This window comes from Amblyomma mixtum, chromosome 10 (genome assembly GCF_055824585.1).
Source record: "Amblyomma mixtum isolate Tamu chromosome 10, ASM5582458v1, whole genome shotgun sequence".
Classification (NCBI taxonomy): domain Eukaryota; kingdom Metazoa; phylum Arthropoda; class Arachnida; order Ixodida; family Ixodidae; genus Amblyomma; species Amblyomma mixtum.
Genome location: NC_143021.1, coordinates 159,791,482 through 159,810,579, shown reverse-complemented (window position 1 = coordinate 159,810,579; position 19,098 = coordinate 159,791,482). Strand labels below are relative to the sequence as shown.

At 51.7% G+C, this 19,098-nt stretch overlaps 1 protein-coding gene across 1 annotated transcript; it reads right to left on the bottom strand.

The window, feature by feature from the left end:
• Positions 1–6,855: 6,855 nt before the first annotated feature.
• Positions 6,856–18,009, bottom strand: LOC149327515 (uncharacterized). Its single transcript, XM_089562967.1, has 3 exons — positions 17,838–18,009; positions 12,694–12,996; positions 6,856–7,066 (listed from the first exon to the last, which is right to left on the bottom strand). Exons 1-3 carry the CDS (start codon positions 17,985–17,987, stop codon positions 6,872–6,874), a joined length of 648 nt encoding a protein of 215 aa, XP_089419093.1. The 5' UTR covers positions 17,988–18,009; the 3' UTR covers positions 6,856–6,871.
• Between the last annotated feature and the right edge of the window lie 1,089 nt (positions 18,010–19,098).

The window sequence follows — 19,098 nt, the reverse complement described above, 5'->3', positions numbered from 1 at the left end:
GGCTCACCTACTCTGTCTTCGGCGGCCGGCCATACGATGCGCTGCGTGCGGCCGTCTTGGCCGACTTCGGCGCCTACTACGTTCCGCCGCCGCTCTACGACGCAGCGGACCCGTTTTCGCCGCCGCCAGCCTCTGGCCCTGCACCGGCCTCGCTCGCGCCCACTCAGCCTTCATCAGAACCCGGCCCGCCTCAGCAGCCCCGCGCCGCATCGCCGCCACTCCCGTCCAGCGTCTCCAGCCCGGCTGTCTCTCTCGACGCCATACCAGGTGGGATCCGCACGAGCTCCGCCTCGCGTCCTGCTCCCACTACTCTCCTACCCGCGTCTCTGGCTCTGCCTCCTTGCGCTTCAGTGGCGTTGTCGCCAGAGCCTCCTGCAGCCAAAGACGACTCTGCAACAGCAGCCGTGCCGAGGCTTCCGGCATCTCCACCTACCTCGTCACTACCGTCACCAGCTCTGCAGGCCTCTGCTGTGAGGTTGAAGCCGCCACCGCAGCATCTGTCAGATACCAGCCCCACTACCCCGGCTGCCACGCCGCCTGCCCAAGAGGCCCCACCCCAAGCCCTGAGTACTGTCACTCGCTTCTCGGAGTCTGACCCTGGCAGCTCGACACTGTCGCAGCAAGCGTCTGTTTTGGTGCCTGACTTGAGTCACCTTCAACAGCGAATGGTCCAGCTACCCACACCGAGTAGTGCAGCAACTGTCCACCCACCAGCTGTGCCTGTTGCTGTCAGCCAGCCGTCTCACGTAGTAGTCTCAATTACACGGCCTGTCACTGCCACAACCTTCTTGCAGACACCAACAGCCGACCATGCCCACACGCGCATCGACACTGGCGAGGTGCTCCGGACTGTCACTCCCGTTTCCGCCAAGCACCTGGGATTGAGCCCAGCAACTTGCTCCGGCATCGTCACAGCTGTCACCGTTGTGTCGACGGTCCCACATCTGCTGTCAGTCCATGGAGCCGTTTCGGCCGCTCCTGTGCTTGTGACCGCGTACACGGCGCGTCGGATCCCCATCGACATCAGCTGCAATGTTCCAGCACCGATGACGCTTGTGTCCGCGGGCAGCACTGCAAACGGTGACGGCCCGACCATGGTCTTCCCTGCCCTCATGTCCATTGTCAGCTCGGCACCCTGCATCATTCGCCCCTTGCGCAGCAGCCAGGCTCGTCCCCCTGAGCCGCCGCACTCCACCCGACTGCTCTTCCCGGCCTCTGACCTGAACTTACCGGACCTTGTAGCGACCCCGTGGGGACACTGTTACTCTAGCTGCCTGCTTGCCTGCCGTGGCTACTCCATCTCTGCCCCGTCGGCACGTACATTCCGACGTTCCGTCTAGGCGGGGGGCCCTGTAGCGCCCGGCGACGCTATAAAGCGCAGGCGCTGAGATCGGCGTTCCCGCGACAAAAGAAAATAAAGAACGACAGCGCGTGCTCGGAGCGCACGCCCGGTACGCGCAGTCCGGAACTAGAAGCCTGCCACGCTGGTCGTCTTTCTGTGGTGCTCCGCTGCGACCCCGCCTAATACCTCAACAAAGGTATTGGATTCCTCTTTAGTGCTGAATTCGTATGAGATGTCCACGGCTCCCCTGGGTAAAGCGGAGCGGGCGAGCCTGTGGGCGGCCTCCGGCAGATCAGACGCACATCTTGTAGGACTGCATCAGAAATCCAAAGGAAGCAAGATCAGGAACAATCCCGCCCCGGCTGGAGGCAGCAGCGAAGAGCAACGACCATGACCAACAGCTATGGGCCGTCCAGCAGGTCCTCGGGGCGCTCGAAAGGCAGGGACCCAGCGAGCCGGCAACGGCGAGCGGAGACCCGCGCCGAGTAACGGCAGCCTCGTAGACGACGTAGGCCCTCGTCGGGGCGCGCGAGCGCCCAACTGCAGGTACAAATAAAGTTGAGGCAAATAAATTGAGGCTTTGCAGTCGCTTACTACGTATTTGGTACCTGGCTGAGTTAGAGCAATCGCTATTGCTCAAGGTGTCTTACAGCGCCTAACGTTCTGCCTGTGTCCCCGACGGCTACGGAGACGGTGTCTCCTAGCGTGCCTACCGCGGCATCAGTGTAGGCCACGGTTCCCAGTGGCATCTTGCCTAGCTTAGCAGCCAGCTGTGCGACCCCGCTTTTCCTTCTGCCATAGGTTAGGCTGGTAAGGATCCCATATTGCTGAAGCGTATTATAGGTTAAGGCGGTCAAAAGTTAGGTATGCTAATAATTTCATGAGTGGGGTAGCAAATCGTAGATTGCGCCGTATGAAACCAAGGGTACGATTAGCCTCGTCAGCGACGTTCATGAGGCTTTGCGTTACAGTAATACCAAGTACTTACCGGGAGAGACAGACGACACTTCTGAACCAGAAAGACCGTATTTAGAAGGAGTATGCATCTGCCGACGATGGAACGAAATCAAGCATGTTTTGGAAACATTAAGAGACATTAACCAGCGCTTCCGGATCCTATTAACCAACGTCTCCGGATCCTTCCACGACGCACATTGCAGAAATTGACTCGTTTCCGCTGAAAAACTAGTCGTCACTGATAGCCGCCGTGTGACTCCTCTTATAGGTACCGGCGGCGATTTCTCCGTGATGAGTCGTGGTCTTGCCACTCCCTTGAGAAACTTGCTGACACCCTGGCACCGACCACAAATTCGGACGGCTGGTGACCATGTGGTTAGGTCGCTCGCTGTCTGCACCACTCGGATAGAGATTTGTGGTATCATCTGCTAATCCTCAGCGTCGATTTCTTCGCGAAAATGGTGCTGGCATCGACCTCCGCGAACTCATGGTGACATTCTCCGCACCGAGAACCATAGGTGACGACAGTGCGCCAGGCAGGCCAGCTTTTCGGGTGTCAGACGACCACATCCCTCTACCACCACGTGCCAGCTTGTTTGTAACGGTGCAATGCGACAACCCCCGCGCGTTCAACGACATCGCAGAAGCAAACCTGTCTTTACTGCTGAGCCAGCAACTCTGCATCACTCGGAGCGTCGTTGCCATGGAGAAACAGCGAACTCAGCTTCTAATTACGAAGTTTAGTGCCGAATACCGCCACTTGGCGAAAAGTATCGCCAGCGTGCCTGCCGTCCACTGCTAGCTGTCAACGTCCAGCGACAGCCCTGCAGGACGACCTAGTCGAACAGTTAAGGCTGACTTGAGCCCTTATTTGAACATTTCTCAGCAACGCCACCTGCAATCCATCTTTGACCCTTTTCATGACTGTTTTCCGACCACCTGTAAGGTCAGGCAGACGTCCATAACGAAACATCGCATCATAGTTGATGACAATTGACGGCCTCTCCGTCAACACCCCTATCTAGTGTCGGTGAAAGAACGTGAGGCGATAGGGCTGCAGGTTGACTAAATGCGCCAGGATGATGTTATACAGCCGTCTACAAGTACGGGATGACGTTATACTGCTGTCTACAAGCCTATGGGCTTGTAGACGGCGGGATAACATCATCCCGGTGCATTTCGTCAACCTGCAGCCGTATCGCCTCACGTTCCTTCGCCGACACTCGATAGGGGTGTTGACGGATGGGCTTCGTCCGTTGTTCTGGTCGCCAAAAGAACAGTACACTTAGATTGTCTGTTGATTATCGAAGACTTAACAAAATTACCAAAAAGGTCGTTTACCCGTTACCACGAATAGATTACTCTTTATACCGGCTTCGCAAGGCCCGATACTTCTCCTCTCTTGACCTTCGCAGTGGGTACGGGAGGATTGAGGTGGATGAACGGGACCGCGAGAAGACAGCGTTCGTAACTCCCGACGGGTTGCATCAGTTCAAGGTGCTATCCTTCGGCTTGTGTTCCGCTCCTGCCACCTTTAAAAGAATGATGGACACTGCCCTCGTTAGCCTAAAGTGGCAGTCCTGCCTCGCCTACCTTGACGACGTCATTTTTTCTGCTCCCTACGACGAGCCTCTTAAGCTCTTCAGTGCAGTACTGGCGGCCATATGATCGGCCGGCCTCTCGCTCAGAAAAATGCCACTTTGCTTTCCAGGGGCTCAAGTTTCTGGGTCATGTCTTGAGCGTTGAGGGTGTTCGTCCTGACCCCGACAAGACGGCTGCCGTCGCTGCGTTTCCGACCCCCACTGACAAGCGGGCTGTGCGGCGTTTTTGAGGTCTTTGCGCCCATTACAGACGTTTTGTGCGCGACTTCTCACGACTAGCCGAGCCTCTAACTCGCTTAATAAAGGACGAGCAACCTTTCATCTGGCCCAAGAACAACAGGAGGCCTTCGACGACCTCAGAAACCGCCTCCAAACTACCCCCATCCTTGGCCACTTTGACGAGGAGGCGGACACGAAACTGCACACCGATGCCGTCCTTGTTCAGTGGCAGGATGGTGCGGAGCGCGTGATTGCTTATGCAAGCCGCACATTGTCCCGATCTGAGGCGAATTACCCTACCACGGTAAATGAGTACCTGGCTGTCGTTCGGGCGGTGACCAAATTATGGTCGCCTATTTCAAGTAGGGAGTGATCATCACTCTTTTTTGGCTTGCGAATCTTAAAAGACCCCTCGGGGAGGGTAGTGCGTTGGAGCCCCCGGTTGCACTAATTCGACGTTGCCATCCTGTACAAGTCTTGCACCAAACGCAGCGATGCCGACTGCTTGTGCCGTGCTCCTATCCCGTATACCCATGCTGACTTAGAAGACGATCCCGCTTTTCTTGGTGCTTTAACCACGTCAGTCCTTGCTCAACAATATCGAGACGACGCCGAGCTGCGACCCCTCCTAGACTACCTCGAAGGCCGCGCCTCGTCGCCGCCCCGTCTCTTCAAGCTCACGCACGGGCTGTCGTCATTCTGCTTGCGTGGTGGCATCCTCTGCAAGAGAATCTACGGCTCCACGGGCACACTGCACCTGCTCATGGTTCCAACGGTGCTTGTAGACGAAGTTATGCACGCGTGCCAAGACGAACTCTCTTCCGGCCACCTCGGCTTTTCTAGTACGTTGGCGTGGATACGTCAGAAGTATTACTGGCCGAGACTTGCTACAGTTTTACAGCGCTATGTTAAGACTTGCCGCCAGTGCCAACGTCGGAAGACACAGCCTGTGAAGCCGGCCGGCCCACTGAAGCCCATTGATCTGCCTCGAACCACTTTCCACCAGGTCGGCATGGACTTGCTGGGACCATGTCTGGCATCATCATTGGGCAACCTGTACATTATATTTGTAACCGACTACATCATCCGGTATTGTGAGACGAAAGCCCTTCCCTGTGGCACCGCTGCGAAAATTGCGAACTTTTTCATCTTTTGCACAGCCCTCTTTCACGGTGCCCCTGCAGTCGCTTTAACTTATGGAGGCATGGCATTTACTTCAGCCCTTACTCAGGAAGGTGGGCTGCTGAGTGGCACCTGTCACCGCCAAACTACTGCATACCATCCTCAAGCAAATGGGCTTATTGAGCCGATTACTGAGCGGCTCAATAAGACCATTGCCGACATGCTTTATGAGTGCGTCGACGCTTACAATAAGAACTGGGAAAAGATATTTCCTTACGTCACGTTCGCCAAGGACACTGCTCTTCAAGAGACGACGCCCTTCATGCCGTTCCATTTGGTGCAGGTTCGCGATGCCACGATTTTGCTGGACGCCATGTTACTGCCAGATGTTGCCCATCCCTCCGTCACTGGAGCTGCACAATTCACTCGGCACGCAGAAGCGTGGGTTGGCTGAGTGTGCCGGCTGTGCAAGTCCTGGTGTGCCCTCCTGCCCTTTTCTGATGTTACCAGTGATGTTACCACGTTACCTACGAAGTGCTCCTGCAAGAGCCTGTTCACTCCTCCAGGCGGCAGGCAGCATCCGAAATCGTCCAGGTTGCCAGGATGAAGCCGTACCACTCCCGCGAGGATTTATTCGGCCGACTCCGGCGTCATCGACTCTGTTCCACACCCCATGATTCCGCATCTCCTTGCCTCTCCCTGCGGCATCGAGTCGATGCTCTTTCAAATAGGATGAGCAATGCTACACTGCTGCAAGGGTGGAAGAGCGGGCTAGTTGGTAGTTCATCTTGGGGGAAAAACACAGCGCACTCCTGAGACACGGACAAAGAAAGGCGAGACGATACAGCGCTGTATCGTATTGCCTTTCTTTGTCCGTGTCTCAGGAGTGCGCTGTGTTTTTCCCCCAAGCTACACTGCTAGCCATTTACTGGCGCCGCCGTGCGCTGCGGCAGCACGCGCTAATCTTCATCGTCTTCCTCTGCTCGAGCGTGCGTTGGCTGAGTGTGCCGGCTGTGCAAGTACTGGTGTGCCCTTCTGCCCTTTTCTGCTAAAGGCTGCCAAAGAAATGTACGGAGGGTACGAGAGTCACAGTAAACGACGCCCGCTCAAGCACACCGTTCAAAATACAACAGTCCGGATCCTAAAGTACACCAAAGACGTATCAATAATACACTTACTTTTTTATAAGAAAGGCTTCCAACAGCTACTGTGCCCGTGCGTCAAAGCTTCTGCCTAGAATCTATTTTGTGTAACTCTGGCTCCCACCATCTACAGACGGCGCAACGCTTCGATAAATGCGTCCCTCCAACCTTCAACGACCGCTTATGCTCCCTTACGAGCTTATAGCCTTTATCCTTTATCGAAATGCGACCACCCGGGCCTGTATTGAACCGCCGTCTTCCGGGTCAGCAGCTGAGCACCATAATCAATGAAGAACCATGGCGGCTGTCGCCGGCATAAATAATATAACTACATTAAGTAAGCTTACCTCGGTGGCAACTTTTCTAATCTATTTTTCCGCAAACGATCTTCTGAAAAGCCGTCATTCTCCGTCCCCCTGCCTCCTTACCAGACGACAGTTAAAATCACATGAAAAGGTGATTCTCGGGGACTTAAGCGCGAATTTATTTCAGAAGAAGTTCAACGCGGCGGTGGATGCTGTGCGCGCCACCTCTGACTCGACGTGTGGCCGCAGCAGCGGGTACAGGCACCGCCAGAGGGTGGCCATGTCCTGGTTGGAGTCCAGGTAGATGGCACACGCCAGGGACTCGAACAGGTCAGCCAGGGGTTTGGGAGGGCAGGCGCCCCTCTCTCCTGGATACTCCTGCGGTGCGAACAAAGGGGAATAGGAAGCTTTTGTAGACTTGCGATCTGCAATATTCGGGATAATTTACACCTGCCCTGCACGCAAATCTGCGCTAATAGATGGTACGAGCGTTAATTATACTGCAGTCATTCGAAACGCGGCATATTCTTTTCATTCGGTATGGACGAAGTTCTTAGCTCTGAAAATGTTTACATGGTTCACACCAACAGAATGTACGAGGAAATGGATGCTCTGCTGCACTACATCAGCACCTTTCTCCGCTACCTGCCCATCCCAAACGGTTCTCCACATGTCTAAGCATCGCATAGGAAGCCTTTTTCATTCGTACTTTCGATTTGTTACCAACTGACCACGGTCATAAAATGGTATCGATAGCAACGGTCGAAGTTCCAGCGCATTATACACACAACTTAACATCCATAAAGAAAGGCGGGTGCGGATCGCCAACATCGCTTGACCTATTTATGACAGAGTGGGAGCGCTTGAAAAAAAAAGGAAGTGCAGGCATCTAGAAAGCGGAGTAAAGACACTCTGGCTGAAGCCAGGAGTTGAGGTTTTACTGTTATTTGGGATATGTCTCTAAAGAACTGGAGAAGCGCTTGAAGCGGGTCAACGTTCACGCTGTTACGATCTACAAACAAGAGATGGCTAGACTCTCCGCATATGCACAATTCTTCGATACATGAGAATTCAAGAGAAAAATCCTACTTGTGATGTTCATCAAATCGGAAAAAAAATTCTGGTTATCATCCTCTTAGCGTATAATAATATTAAAGCACTCTTTAATACAATGAACATGTAAATATGACAGAAGCGAGCACGTATGCTGAATTCGTTTTCGTTTACGCCACGATAAGGACGTGTACATTGGGCACATTTGAGCGTCCTTTAAAAATGGATCCTGCTTCAGCTTGAATCCTTTACTTTTATGGACGAAGGTCCCCAAGCAAATAAGCAAGTTCCTTCGAACTCTCCATCGCTCCGCCTTCCGATCTGCCTGAGGCTGCGAAAAAATACTGTGAGCCCCAAGCGTTGACCTCACCTTTAGCCGATATACCAATGAAATAGTCGAAGCAATTCTAAGAGAAACTTGTTAGTGCACAATTTCTGCAACTCTAAGCATCCTTGTTATTATCATCATCAATGGCAGCCCGCCTACACCCACTGCCGGGCAAAGTCTCTCCCATGCCTCTCCAATTAACCCTGTTCTTTGCCAGTTGCGGCCAGTGTATCCCCGTAAACTTCTTAATCTCATTCGCCCATCTAACTTTCTGCCGCCCCCTGCTACGCTTGCCTTCTTTTGGAATCCACTCCGTTACCCTATAGGACCAGCGGTTATCCTGCCTTCGCATTACATGCCCTGCCCAAGCCCACTTCTTCTTCTTGATTTCGACTATGATGTCATTAACCCGCGTTTATTCCCTCATCCACTCCACCCGCTTCCGGTCTCTTAATGTTGCACCTATCATTTCTCTTAACATAGCTCGCTGCGTTTCCTCAACCTAAGCTGAACCCTCTTTGTTAGCCTGCACGTTTCTGCCCCATAGGTGAGTACCGGTGCGATACAGCTGGTGTATACTTTTCTCTTGAGCGATATTGGTAAACTGCCACTCATGATCTGAGAGAACATCGATACTTCTATACTTCTAGCCTTCTATACTGTGGTCGCTTAATACTGTGTTCGTTTTTATTTCCTCGGTTGATGAGCGCAAATTTCGCGTTTCCTTATTTTCCCAATTGGCGTTCTGTGTATATTTTGCCTCTAAGAATGCGCGTGCTTCGTTGCCCAGCCATTTTTTCTTGCTTTCCTGGCCTTGAGGCACTTCTCAAGCTACCCTCATAGTTTTTCGTCTCAGGCCCATTTCTGGTATGGCACTGGGAAGAGTGAACATTCATTCATTTGGTGATTCATTCATGCATTCTTTCATTTACGCATAGTCGTACGCAGCGACTCAGTGGGTGACGAATGCGCATGCGCAGACCGTTACGTTGCTCACCTGGTCTCGCGGGTGTACGCACGCTACAAACCATATAGCGTGCGCGTGGTAGGGGCACGGTACTGGATGCGCTGTCAAGATGGCGCCGCTCTGTTCGCCCGCTTCGGAACAAATATACGTCGCCGTTGCATGCTTGAATAAGATAGCTACTTGTCATCGTTCGCCTCTAATTTTTCCCACTCTCCCCCATACGTCGATGTAGGAGCGGCAGCTACCCTTGTTTTTCAGATAATTCGGTGATTTTCAAGCTCTTCAGTCCAACTATGTGCAGTGTTCGTTTTCGTGATAGCAATGACTCCTGGCAAATCTGGTCCCCACCCTATGCCCGCGCTCGTGTCTTGGCTACGAAAATCCCAAACACAGAGCATATCGCCGTATTGGGAGTGCTTACAGCCCAGGGCGCATAACCACCCATCCCCAGCCCAACCCACACCAACGGGATGCCGCCCTTACCAGCTAGAACCCAAAGGAACGACTTTGGCTGATCCAATAGGCGAGAGCAATCGGAGAGCCCAACGGTGCCCTGGACAAGCTGGGGGCAGCGACCAGACCAGGTGTTGTGAACCCATGAGCCCAATAAAGTTTTTCATCATCATCACCCAACTTTTTGTCAGCTTTGAAACTATCTGCTTTTGCATAGTTTTGCTCCCGGAAACAAAAAAACGCTCGTAATGCACCCATTTTTGTCGTCCTTAATTAGGTATAAAAATTTCTTCAGCCCAGCGTGGATGGGCTTTGACTTTTTGTCACTAGATGGCGGTACTGTTTGTGCTTTCACTTGAGGGAAGCTACCATGAATGCTACAGTACGGCAAAATAAAAGTTTCATGTCTGCGTCATTCACAGCACTCGCAACGCTGTGAGCGATGCGTACACCCAAATAAAAATGTGTGTTGTAATCAAGCAGCACTGTGCCCCAGCCCTTAGGGAACTAAGCTGCCGTACTCGACTGCCGCGTTTCGATAAAGTACAACGAACACGGCCACCCTCATGGTCGGCGAGCCCTCATGGGGCCTTGACTCGATGAGGTTGATGGAGGATTCACGAACAAAAGTTCACGATGACGACAGTGAGGGAGGGTAAAAGTGGCGAGGTGAGGGTGGAGAAGGGTAAGATGCACCGCTGGAGGGTAAGGGCCAAAGTCAGCACTCAGGCCCACCAGAGCATTCATGCCAGCGCAGTAAAAGCCACATAGCCGCCGTCTATCCCTTGCGGATTATGGCCTCCGGATGAAGTTGATACCTATCTCGTAAAGCGCATTATAATCGCAATACTCGTTGCCTAGGCCATACGTCTAAGAGCGCGAAGTTTTGACATGAGAGTGTTAAGGGTAACAATATATTGTTTGATTACTTCGAATTTTCTGCGCTTGCATCTGCCGCGTGTTTTTGAGGCTCCTTAGCCCGGCTTATGCCGTATGATGTCTGCACACGATGAATTACATTGTAAAAAGAGTAAGAAAATGTTTTATTGAACGAAACAAGTGTCAGAAGGGTAACGCCATACCGATGTGCACTGACAGTAAGTGGTACAGACGGATCACGAGCAATAAGCGTCTGAAAAGACAAAAGAAAGCGGCTACACTTTGCGTATCTAATCCAGTCGCCTCCGACGTCCAACAAAATTGCGACATACATGACAGCGTTTCGTTTTCCAAACGCTGAGCCGAAGCTCTCAGTGGAACGTGCATTCTGCACCCAGGCTCGGTTTCAAGCATTGCGGATTCAGGCTATTAAGAAACCTCACGAGCAAGCGCGGCACCCCTCATGGCAATGAAGCGAGAAAGCGTGTGCATGATTGTTTGCTTTTTCTCTGTGTACGCGTGTGCGTGAATGGAAAGAAAGTCTGACGTGGAAACCCAGTGGGAGGACCGAGTGGCACTGCGTAAACGAGCAGTGCGCTGTGGGCAGCAAGTCATGGCGGACCCTTATAACGTCGTGGTAATTCTTTTGGCTATATCTACCCCAGCCCGATGCGTTGCAGAATAAAAGAAGAAATTGGTTGGAGTTCCAACCACTCGCACGCGGATGGAACATCTCGCGTTCCGCGCTTGTCTTTTAGTACGCGGCGACGCCGCTCCTGTCACGTCGTTATCCGGCATATCTCGGCATTCAATCCCATGAATGCGGTGGTGGTGGTGAAAAACTAATACCCAAAGACAGTTTGGGGGTCAGAAAACCCCGCTGCATGGTCGGTATCCTTAGTACGGGACACCGCACGACGAGACCCCGTCTCGCGCCCGATTTACTAGAGCCCTTTGGGACTCCAGTGCGGAGCAGTTGAGAAGGGCAGTCTTCCATGCCTCTCGGGTGGGGGTGGGGGAAGGGGGAAGGTGAGGATTTCCTTGAATGGGAGCGGTGAGGGCATGCGACTAAAAACCTCGCATCAGCGTTGTTGAAACCAGTGCTACATTGTTGGAGGAAATCGGCGGTTAAGAACTGTTTGAAACCTTCTGAGAACTCGAGGAAAGGCGAGGTTAGGTTCATGTCCGCAAGTACGGTATCATGAAACTCTGAGCACTAACGAGGTAAGATGTTTACCATGAGTGACAAAAAGTAGCGCAGGCGCATGACAGTCCATTGGAAGCCCCATCTAAGTACCCGCAGTGGCAACCAAGGTGGGACACCTAGGTCACGTGACCTTGCGGTGTCATCACAGCCTGCCCACCTGATTGTGAGCAAACTGCCCACCGCGCCAGGTGCCTGTTAAATTAATGATTTGTCGCGAGACGTTGCCCGGGAAGAGCAGCCTGGATCCCACAAGCCACACAAGTGGCCCCACCTGCCATCGCAGAGCAGTGGGGCTTCGCTTAACCTCGGCACCCCTACGCCAGGAGTGGCATGAGAACTTGATGTCAGGACGGCGCGAAAGGAAAAAGGACGAGAAAGGCACAAAAAAACAATAGGACAGACGCGTAAGTCCTGCTGTGTTCTTGTGCCTCTCTCATCCTTATTCCTTTCGCGCCATCTTGACATCCACTACAGCTATAAGCCGAATAGCCCCAAACAAAAGTACTTCATGAGAACTTCCTCCAAGGGACTATGAATGACGAGTAGAGAACGACGAACTCCACATATACGGGCATGAACTCATTAACTCTATCGCGCCAAACCCTTCAGGCGGACCCTAAGTGTCCCTCTACAGTTTTTTTTTTCTGCAATTTTTCTACTGATAACGATTGGAGTGGTTATCAAACAGGCTGCTTCTTTTCTTGTACAGTTGAGCCTTATTATGATCGCATTTTGGTTTCAATTTTTGCGCTCTGCTTTCTATGTCAGCGTTATACATGCCGCTTTTATTAGAATCTGTTTTCTTGATTTCATCCACTCCCCTCTGCAGAGCTACGGCTATTGACAGCATGTGAATCATCATCATCAGCCTGACTACGCCCACTGCAGGGCAAAGGCCTCTTCCATGCCTCTCCAATTAACCCTGTCCTTTGCCAGTTGCGGCCACAGTATCCCCGCAAACTTCTTAATCTCACCTGCCCACCTAACTTTCTGCCGCCCCCTGCTGCGCTTGCCTTCTCTTGGGATCCACTCCGTTACCCTTATAAGGACCAGCGGTTATCTTGCCTTCGCATGTATGTGATTATAAATTAGTGACAAACGGAAAAGCGCCCACTCACGCCGTCGCCGACGCTGTTCACGTACTCCACGATGGCCTCGCTGAGCGCGGGCGACCCGCTGCGGAAGTGGCGCTGCCAGCCGCGGCGCGCCGCCACGAAGCCGTACACGCGGTTGCACTCGACGCGGGCGCGCGTCTGCGTCAGAGCGCCAGAGCTGAGCGGGTGCAGGCATCCGTACAGGTGTGCCGACAGCAGCGCCTTCAACGCCGCGTCGCCCAAGAAGTCCATGGGCCGCATGCAGCCCGGAACAAGGCGCGCCGCCGCCGGACACGTGTGGTGCGTGAACGCCTGCAGCATGAAGCCCTGCGATGGGGCACGCCATTCCGGCGGGGCCCGTTGCAATTTCAATTTAATGCAATTTAATCTCTTTTTCCCATGCATCAACGATTGGTTTGGTTTGGTTTATTAGGGTTCAACGTCCCAAAGCGACTCAGGCTATTAGGGACACCGTGGTGAAGGGCTCCGGAAATTTCGACCACCCGGGGTTCTTTAACGTGCACTGACATCGCACAGTACACGGGCTCTAGAATTTCGCCTCCATCGAAATTCGGCCGCCGCGGCCGGGATCGAACGCGCGTCCTTCGGGCCAGCAGCTGAGCGCCGTAACCACTGAGCCACCGCGGCGGGCCCATGCATCAACGAGTCCGGAATTGTTGCCTGGACAAAAAGCTGTTGAGATACATCTTGACCAAGTCAATGCACCTGCTCTCTAAACACATACGCCTATAAGGGGGTAAAAAGGAGCGAGCTTTCCTCTAGTGCACTACATTTTATGAAAGCCGGAGCGCTAGACGACGTCCCTTTTGGCTCCTTTCTGGTTAGAATGTGCCTGGCAGGAGCATTTTAAATCCATTTTTTAGAAAAAAAATTGAATTATCTAATATGAACAGACACAATCTTAAATGAACAATGAGCAGATTGAGCAGAACACAGGGAAAGCTAACAATGATGAATAAATGATGAATAGGCATCTCATCTATGAAACTGTAAGGAATGCATGCAGTGCACTGTAAAAACGAACTAAAGGGACAAGACGCACTTATCGTGAATATCAGCGCAAGCTAACATCTAAAATAAAAGCTGTCTTCAAGAAGAACCACCGGCAAGAAATGAACATTACGACAGTAAAAGAAAATACGCGATTGTTACTTCTGCGTAGCACAAGTTTAAGATTGACCTCTTTGTTGCGGTGAAATTAATAACCTTTATCCGTGATTATTCGTCTCTTCTCTGGAAAAGTGCGCGTAATATCCCTATGCGGTTAATGAGTTTTCAGCACAAAGTGCCGTACGTTGCCATGACACCATGCAGTGCCGTCACTGCATCGAAACAATTTGCCCAGCCCGTTGCGATTATCGTCATGCCTGGTGGCCCTGCATGCTGACCATCCACGCTCGTATGTACTGCTTGTTAAGTACACGCTATTCAGCACCTCTCAGTTGAGGAAAAACGAGTTTTCAACAGTCATCCATAAATATCAAGGCTTTCCCACTGCCAGTTACAAGCGCACGGGGCAGCAAATTCACCATGATTTAGTCTCAAAACATATACTTATCATACAAATGCCGCTGGTATTCCCGACCGCCATTTCAGCTTCGTGTTCAAGGCTACCTTTTCTTAAACTCGACTCTCTGCTGCGATAGCCTTGTCGGATGCGCGCTCGTTTCCCAATCCCAATGTAGTGAGATGTAATCTAATATTTTCTTGATTGTGTACTTACCTGTTGTTTTGTTGTAATTATCTCGTATCCCCCTCCCTTAGATCCGTAAACTCGCCTATGAAACATTCATTCATTCCATCCACGAATATGCCTTAGCGATCTGGAATCCCTATCAGACCTATATAATCAATCAGCTCGCAGCCATTCAAAATCGCGTGGCTTATTTTATCACATCGCATTATGACAGGCGATATAGCGTAACTATTATCAAGGCATCTCCTGATCTACAGCCCATGGCACATCGGCACAAAACTTCACAGCTTTGTTTGCTTCGCAAATTTTATTACAACTTTCCACAGATAAAAAACTCGTCCTCCCCCCGCCGCTCCGCACTTTGCGCCGACTTGTTAACCCTTTACGTTTACAACGCATACACGGCTCCACAAACTCGTTGAATAAATCTTTACTACCGGCTTCATTCAATTATGGAATGAACTACCCGATTCCACTGTCACTGAAAGAGAACCAAATAAATTCATGGAGTTCGTAACTGCGCATTTCAAGTACTGCGTTATTTTTCCGCGTTTTTGGTTATGGGCCTCTTTTTTTTCCAGGTTGTTCTTGAGACGCTGTGGCTTTTGTGTTGATGTTTTATGCAAATTTTCTGGTCAAATGTTTTGGAGGACAACCCCAATATGCAGTAGATTCGTAATATGGAGTAATTACTCATTGGCTTCACCCGAGCGCAGCCATACTCAGCTTTCTCAGAAACTTTGTAGTTAAAGAAAAATTCGTCCTGGTCCAGGATTCGAACCCGAGACCACCGCTTCACCGGAGCAGTGGCTGAACCAATTCAGCTAACCGGGACGGCAAACTTATGGTAAGGCGAGAGCTAATTGATCAATAACTCGAAGTGGGAGCTGTGTTTGTCAAATGTTTTAGGGGAATCCTACAAGGTGGAGTAGACTTGCAATAAGGGAGTAATTACTTATTGACATTCACCCGAGCAGAGCCATACGGCTACAGGGAAAAGCTATACAGCTCTCTTAGAAACTTCGTAGTTAAAGAAAAATTCGTCCTGGTCCGAGGTTCGAATCCGGGACCACCGCTTCACCGGAGCAGTGCCTAAACCAATTCAGCTAACCGGGACGCGAAACTTATGGTAGGGCGGGAGCGAATAGATCAATAACTCGAAGTGGGAGCTGTGTTGGTCAAATGTTTTAGGGGAATCCCACAAGGTGGAGTAGATTTGTAATACGGGAGTAATTGCTGATTGAAATCCACCCGAGCAAAGCCATACGGCTTCAAAGGAAAGCATTACAGCTCTCTCAGAAACATCGCCGTTGAACAAAAAATTTGTCCTGGTCAGGGGTTCGAAGCCGGAACCACCGCTTCCCCGGAGCAGTCGCCCTACCAATTCAGCTAACTGGGACGGCATGCTAACGGTAGGTGGCAGCTCCTGCCTTCGAGGGGCACTGGCTTATCGCTTTACCGCTGCGCCGCTACGCCAGGAGTGGTGTGAGGACTCCCGGGAAACTAGTAATATAAAGTATAGAAAGATCACTGCTCCATAAATGGGGAGTTAACCCTTTTCGCTATCGCTTCATACTTTAGGGCGGAGCTGAAGTGCCTCCTCCAATCTTTCATTTCCTCATGAACGTTGCAGCTATTGCCAGATTTCTGCTTACGTTGGGCAAGGGTAATAAAATGCATGAAGAAACGGAACGTGACACACTGAATAAATTTCCGGTGACTTTTTAAGAGAGGCAAGCCACGTGTACTAATGGACGAGTATGGTGCGCGAAGGGAAATCTGCGGGCGACAGATGCTGCGTCTGTCATTTATTGTTCTTTATGGGGTTTAACTTCCCAAAGCGACCCAGGATATATGAGCGACGCCGTGGTGAAGGGCTCCGGAAATTTCGACCACCTGGGGCTTTTTAACGTGCACTGACATCGCACAGCACACGGGCCTCTAGAATTTCGCCTCCATCGAAATTCGACCACCACGGCCGGGATCGAACCCGCGTCTTTCAGGTCAGCAGCCAAGCGCCATAACCACTAAGCCACCGCGGCGGCTGTATCTCATGATTTATTAGCTCCAGGTTAGAACACTCATGAGCATTATTGTAGGGAGATTAACCCCACACAGTATCACACGTGAACAAGACGTCCGAAACCAAGAAGCAGGGTGACACATTTAAGTTCATAGTTTTCCAGCTGAGCAGAGCACGGCCAAAGAAGAGAAGAAGGATAAGCAGGAGGAAGAAACCGCTGCGCCGGAGAACTATGACCTTCAATCTGCAATGCCCACTAGCCCCAACAACTACCTATGCTGAAAGGAAAACAACATACAAGAGTGAATATAAAAATGCTACTAATCTGTGCGAATGGTAATAAACTTTACCAGACCACTTTTAAAAGTTTGTTTGAAGGGACCTTCGCAATTTCCAAAGCAAATTCATTGAATTTCCAGAACATATCACAGCGGTGTGCCGTACGTATCACAGAGTATCTCTTTTTATGTTTTCGACGAAGGCTTTTTCTATCTTTTTTTTTCATATCGCTCTTTTCCGTTTTGTAACATCCGACATGAGTGTTTCGACACTTGCAGGCGTGACTCAGTGCTACCTCAAAACGTGGGTGCTTGTTACATCCTCACGTTCATTTGCCAGCAAAAGTGAAGCAAGTGCAAGTAGATACATTCAACTTTCATTTTTAGCAAACAAGGGTTGCACTACTCTTTGCGGAAACACCAAATGCGATCGCAAACATGCTTTTCATGCAAAATTTAAATGCATTCTTTTGAAAATTTCCTTCAAAGGCTGCGGAGGATGGGCCTCAGAGACGAGTCCTGGAAAGCATTTTGCAATGGAAACAAAGTCGGCGTGCAACGTCTTGCAACAAAAACGACAAGATGCGACACATGAAGTAAGAGAGCGCGGGCCTTAGTACCAAGTCCTGACAAAGTAAAAATGCGACCCAGGACGAACGTGAGGATGGGGCCCTTTAGCTGTGCCGCTTACAGACTCCAGGTCACCACCGTGGTGGACACGGTGATACATTATTGAGTTACCATGGTACGCTGTATGTGGGGTTCGATGCTCTGAAGCGACCCATGGGCTCTGAGGGGCGCCGCGTTAATTTACACTGTTTGAAGTTCCTTTAAAGGTGCTGACAGTGCACAAAGAACAGACGTTTTTGCAGTTGGCCTCCATCAAAACGCGGCCGCCGCGACAAAGATTCGACCCGGCATCTTTGGGAACAGCAGCTGAACGGCGAACCATCGCGGCTGGCTATCTGTGGCTACTAACAGCAAGAAAACCAAACCACATAGAATAGAGCAAGGAATCGTACAGCCAGATGCCTAATGATTGCGCCTTCAACGGTGCCGTCCGACCGGCACAGTAAGCGAACCTGCACCGAGTCGCACTCTGGCCCTGCGCGTTATTGCGGGATGGCGTGTAGTGTGGATCTCGGCTTGCCTTGTCTCGGAAGGTGTAGTTGAGGGTCTCCTCGACCTCCCGCAGTGGCTCGGCCGCCTCCAGCAGCGCCGGGTTCTGGGGATCCCAGTGCTCGCGAGGCACCGGCCTCGTCCACTCGAAGAAGCTGCTGGACACCTTGGACACGGCCATGGGAACGGTTGCGGGCGGTGTTGCGCTGGAAGCAGAAAAAGCGTTCTCCTGTGGCAGTGTCTCGTGCGTGAAGAGGAAGACGAAGCACGTGCACCGTGGGTACATGAATGCTAGCGCCCCCTACTGCCGGCAGCGCCTTGGCGTGGGCGTTGTGATGTATCAGGCTCATTTGGAAGGAATTCCGCAGAGCGGGGGTGTGGCTGCTGACTGCCTATTTACGATAGCCAGCCCAGGCTCATTTTTGCTGTCTCGAATAAACCATCTTCTTGATGGAACGTAGACAACAAAGAAAGCGCTGCCACCTAGCAGCGGTGAAGAAAAAAACTCTGCCGCTCCCGTAACCGACAGTAGAGTAAGCATGAAATGTTTACGGGCATAACACATTGGTTGTAGATGGTACTAGTCAAAATCTTGAAATGGGTCTAGTGTTCAACACACCACACCACACTCTTCTTGTTGCGTCGAAGCGATCGCCTGCAATAGTGCGGGCTTAGGTAGGCAGCCGCGAACCGTGGCGGCCTTGTCGCTTACGGGAGCGTCTTTATAATAATGGCGTTGTCGGCAGGGTCGAGCAATCTTCTGCTGTGGCGTATCACTCGCAAAGCGATTGCTTTCCGCAAGACGCTTCCTACCTCTCCTTTCATCAGGCTCCATTGCTCGGCTTAAGCAGCTGTAATGGTGGCGGCATTGAAATGCAGGACGATGCGGAAGCGTACGCGGGCACGACGAGACGCAGGCCTGACAAGAATGTATATGCAGCGCGTTCGAATACTCCGCGAGCGTGTATACATCTGCCCGCCAAAGGGCGAAACGTCATGAGCTGAAGGCCGAGCGGCCGGTCTTTTACATGCGTGAGTGTGGGACCGCGGCGCCATCCTTTCGGACGGCGCGGAAGCAGTCTTTCCCCCCAAAGCCCTTCTCGCCCTGGAGCTCCCCTCTTGCTCTAAGCGGCCCTCTCTCAAAGCCGCTAGCAGATCACGTATGAGTCTCGTTAAATCTCGTACGGTGCCCGGATGCTCTCGTTTCAGCTCCCGGATGTGTGGAATTCAGTGCCCGGATGAGTGGAATTCAGTGGCTCTCGGTCTCGGCGTGACGTCGCCACACTGCCGAC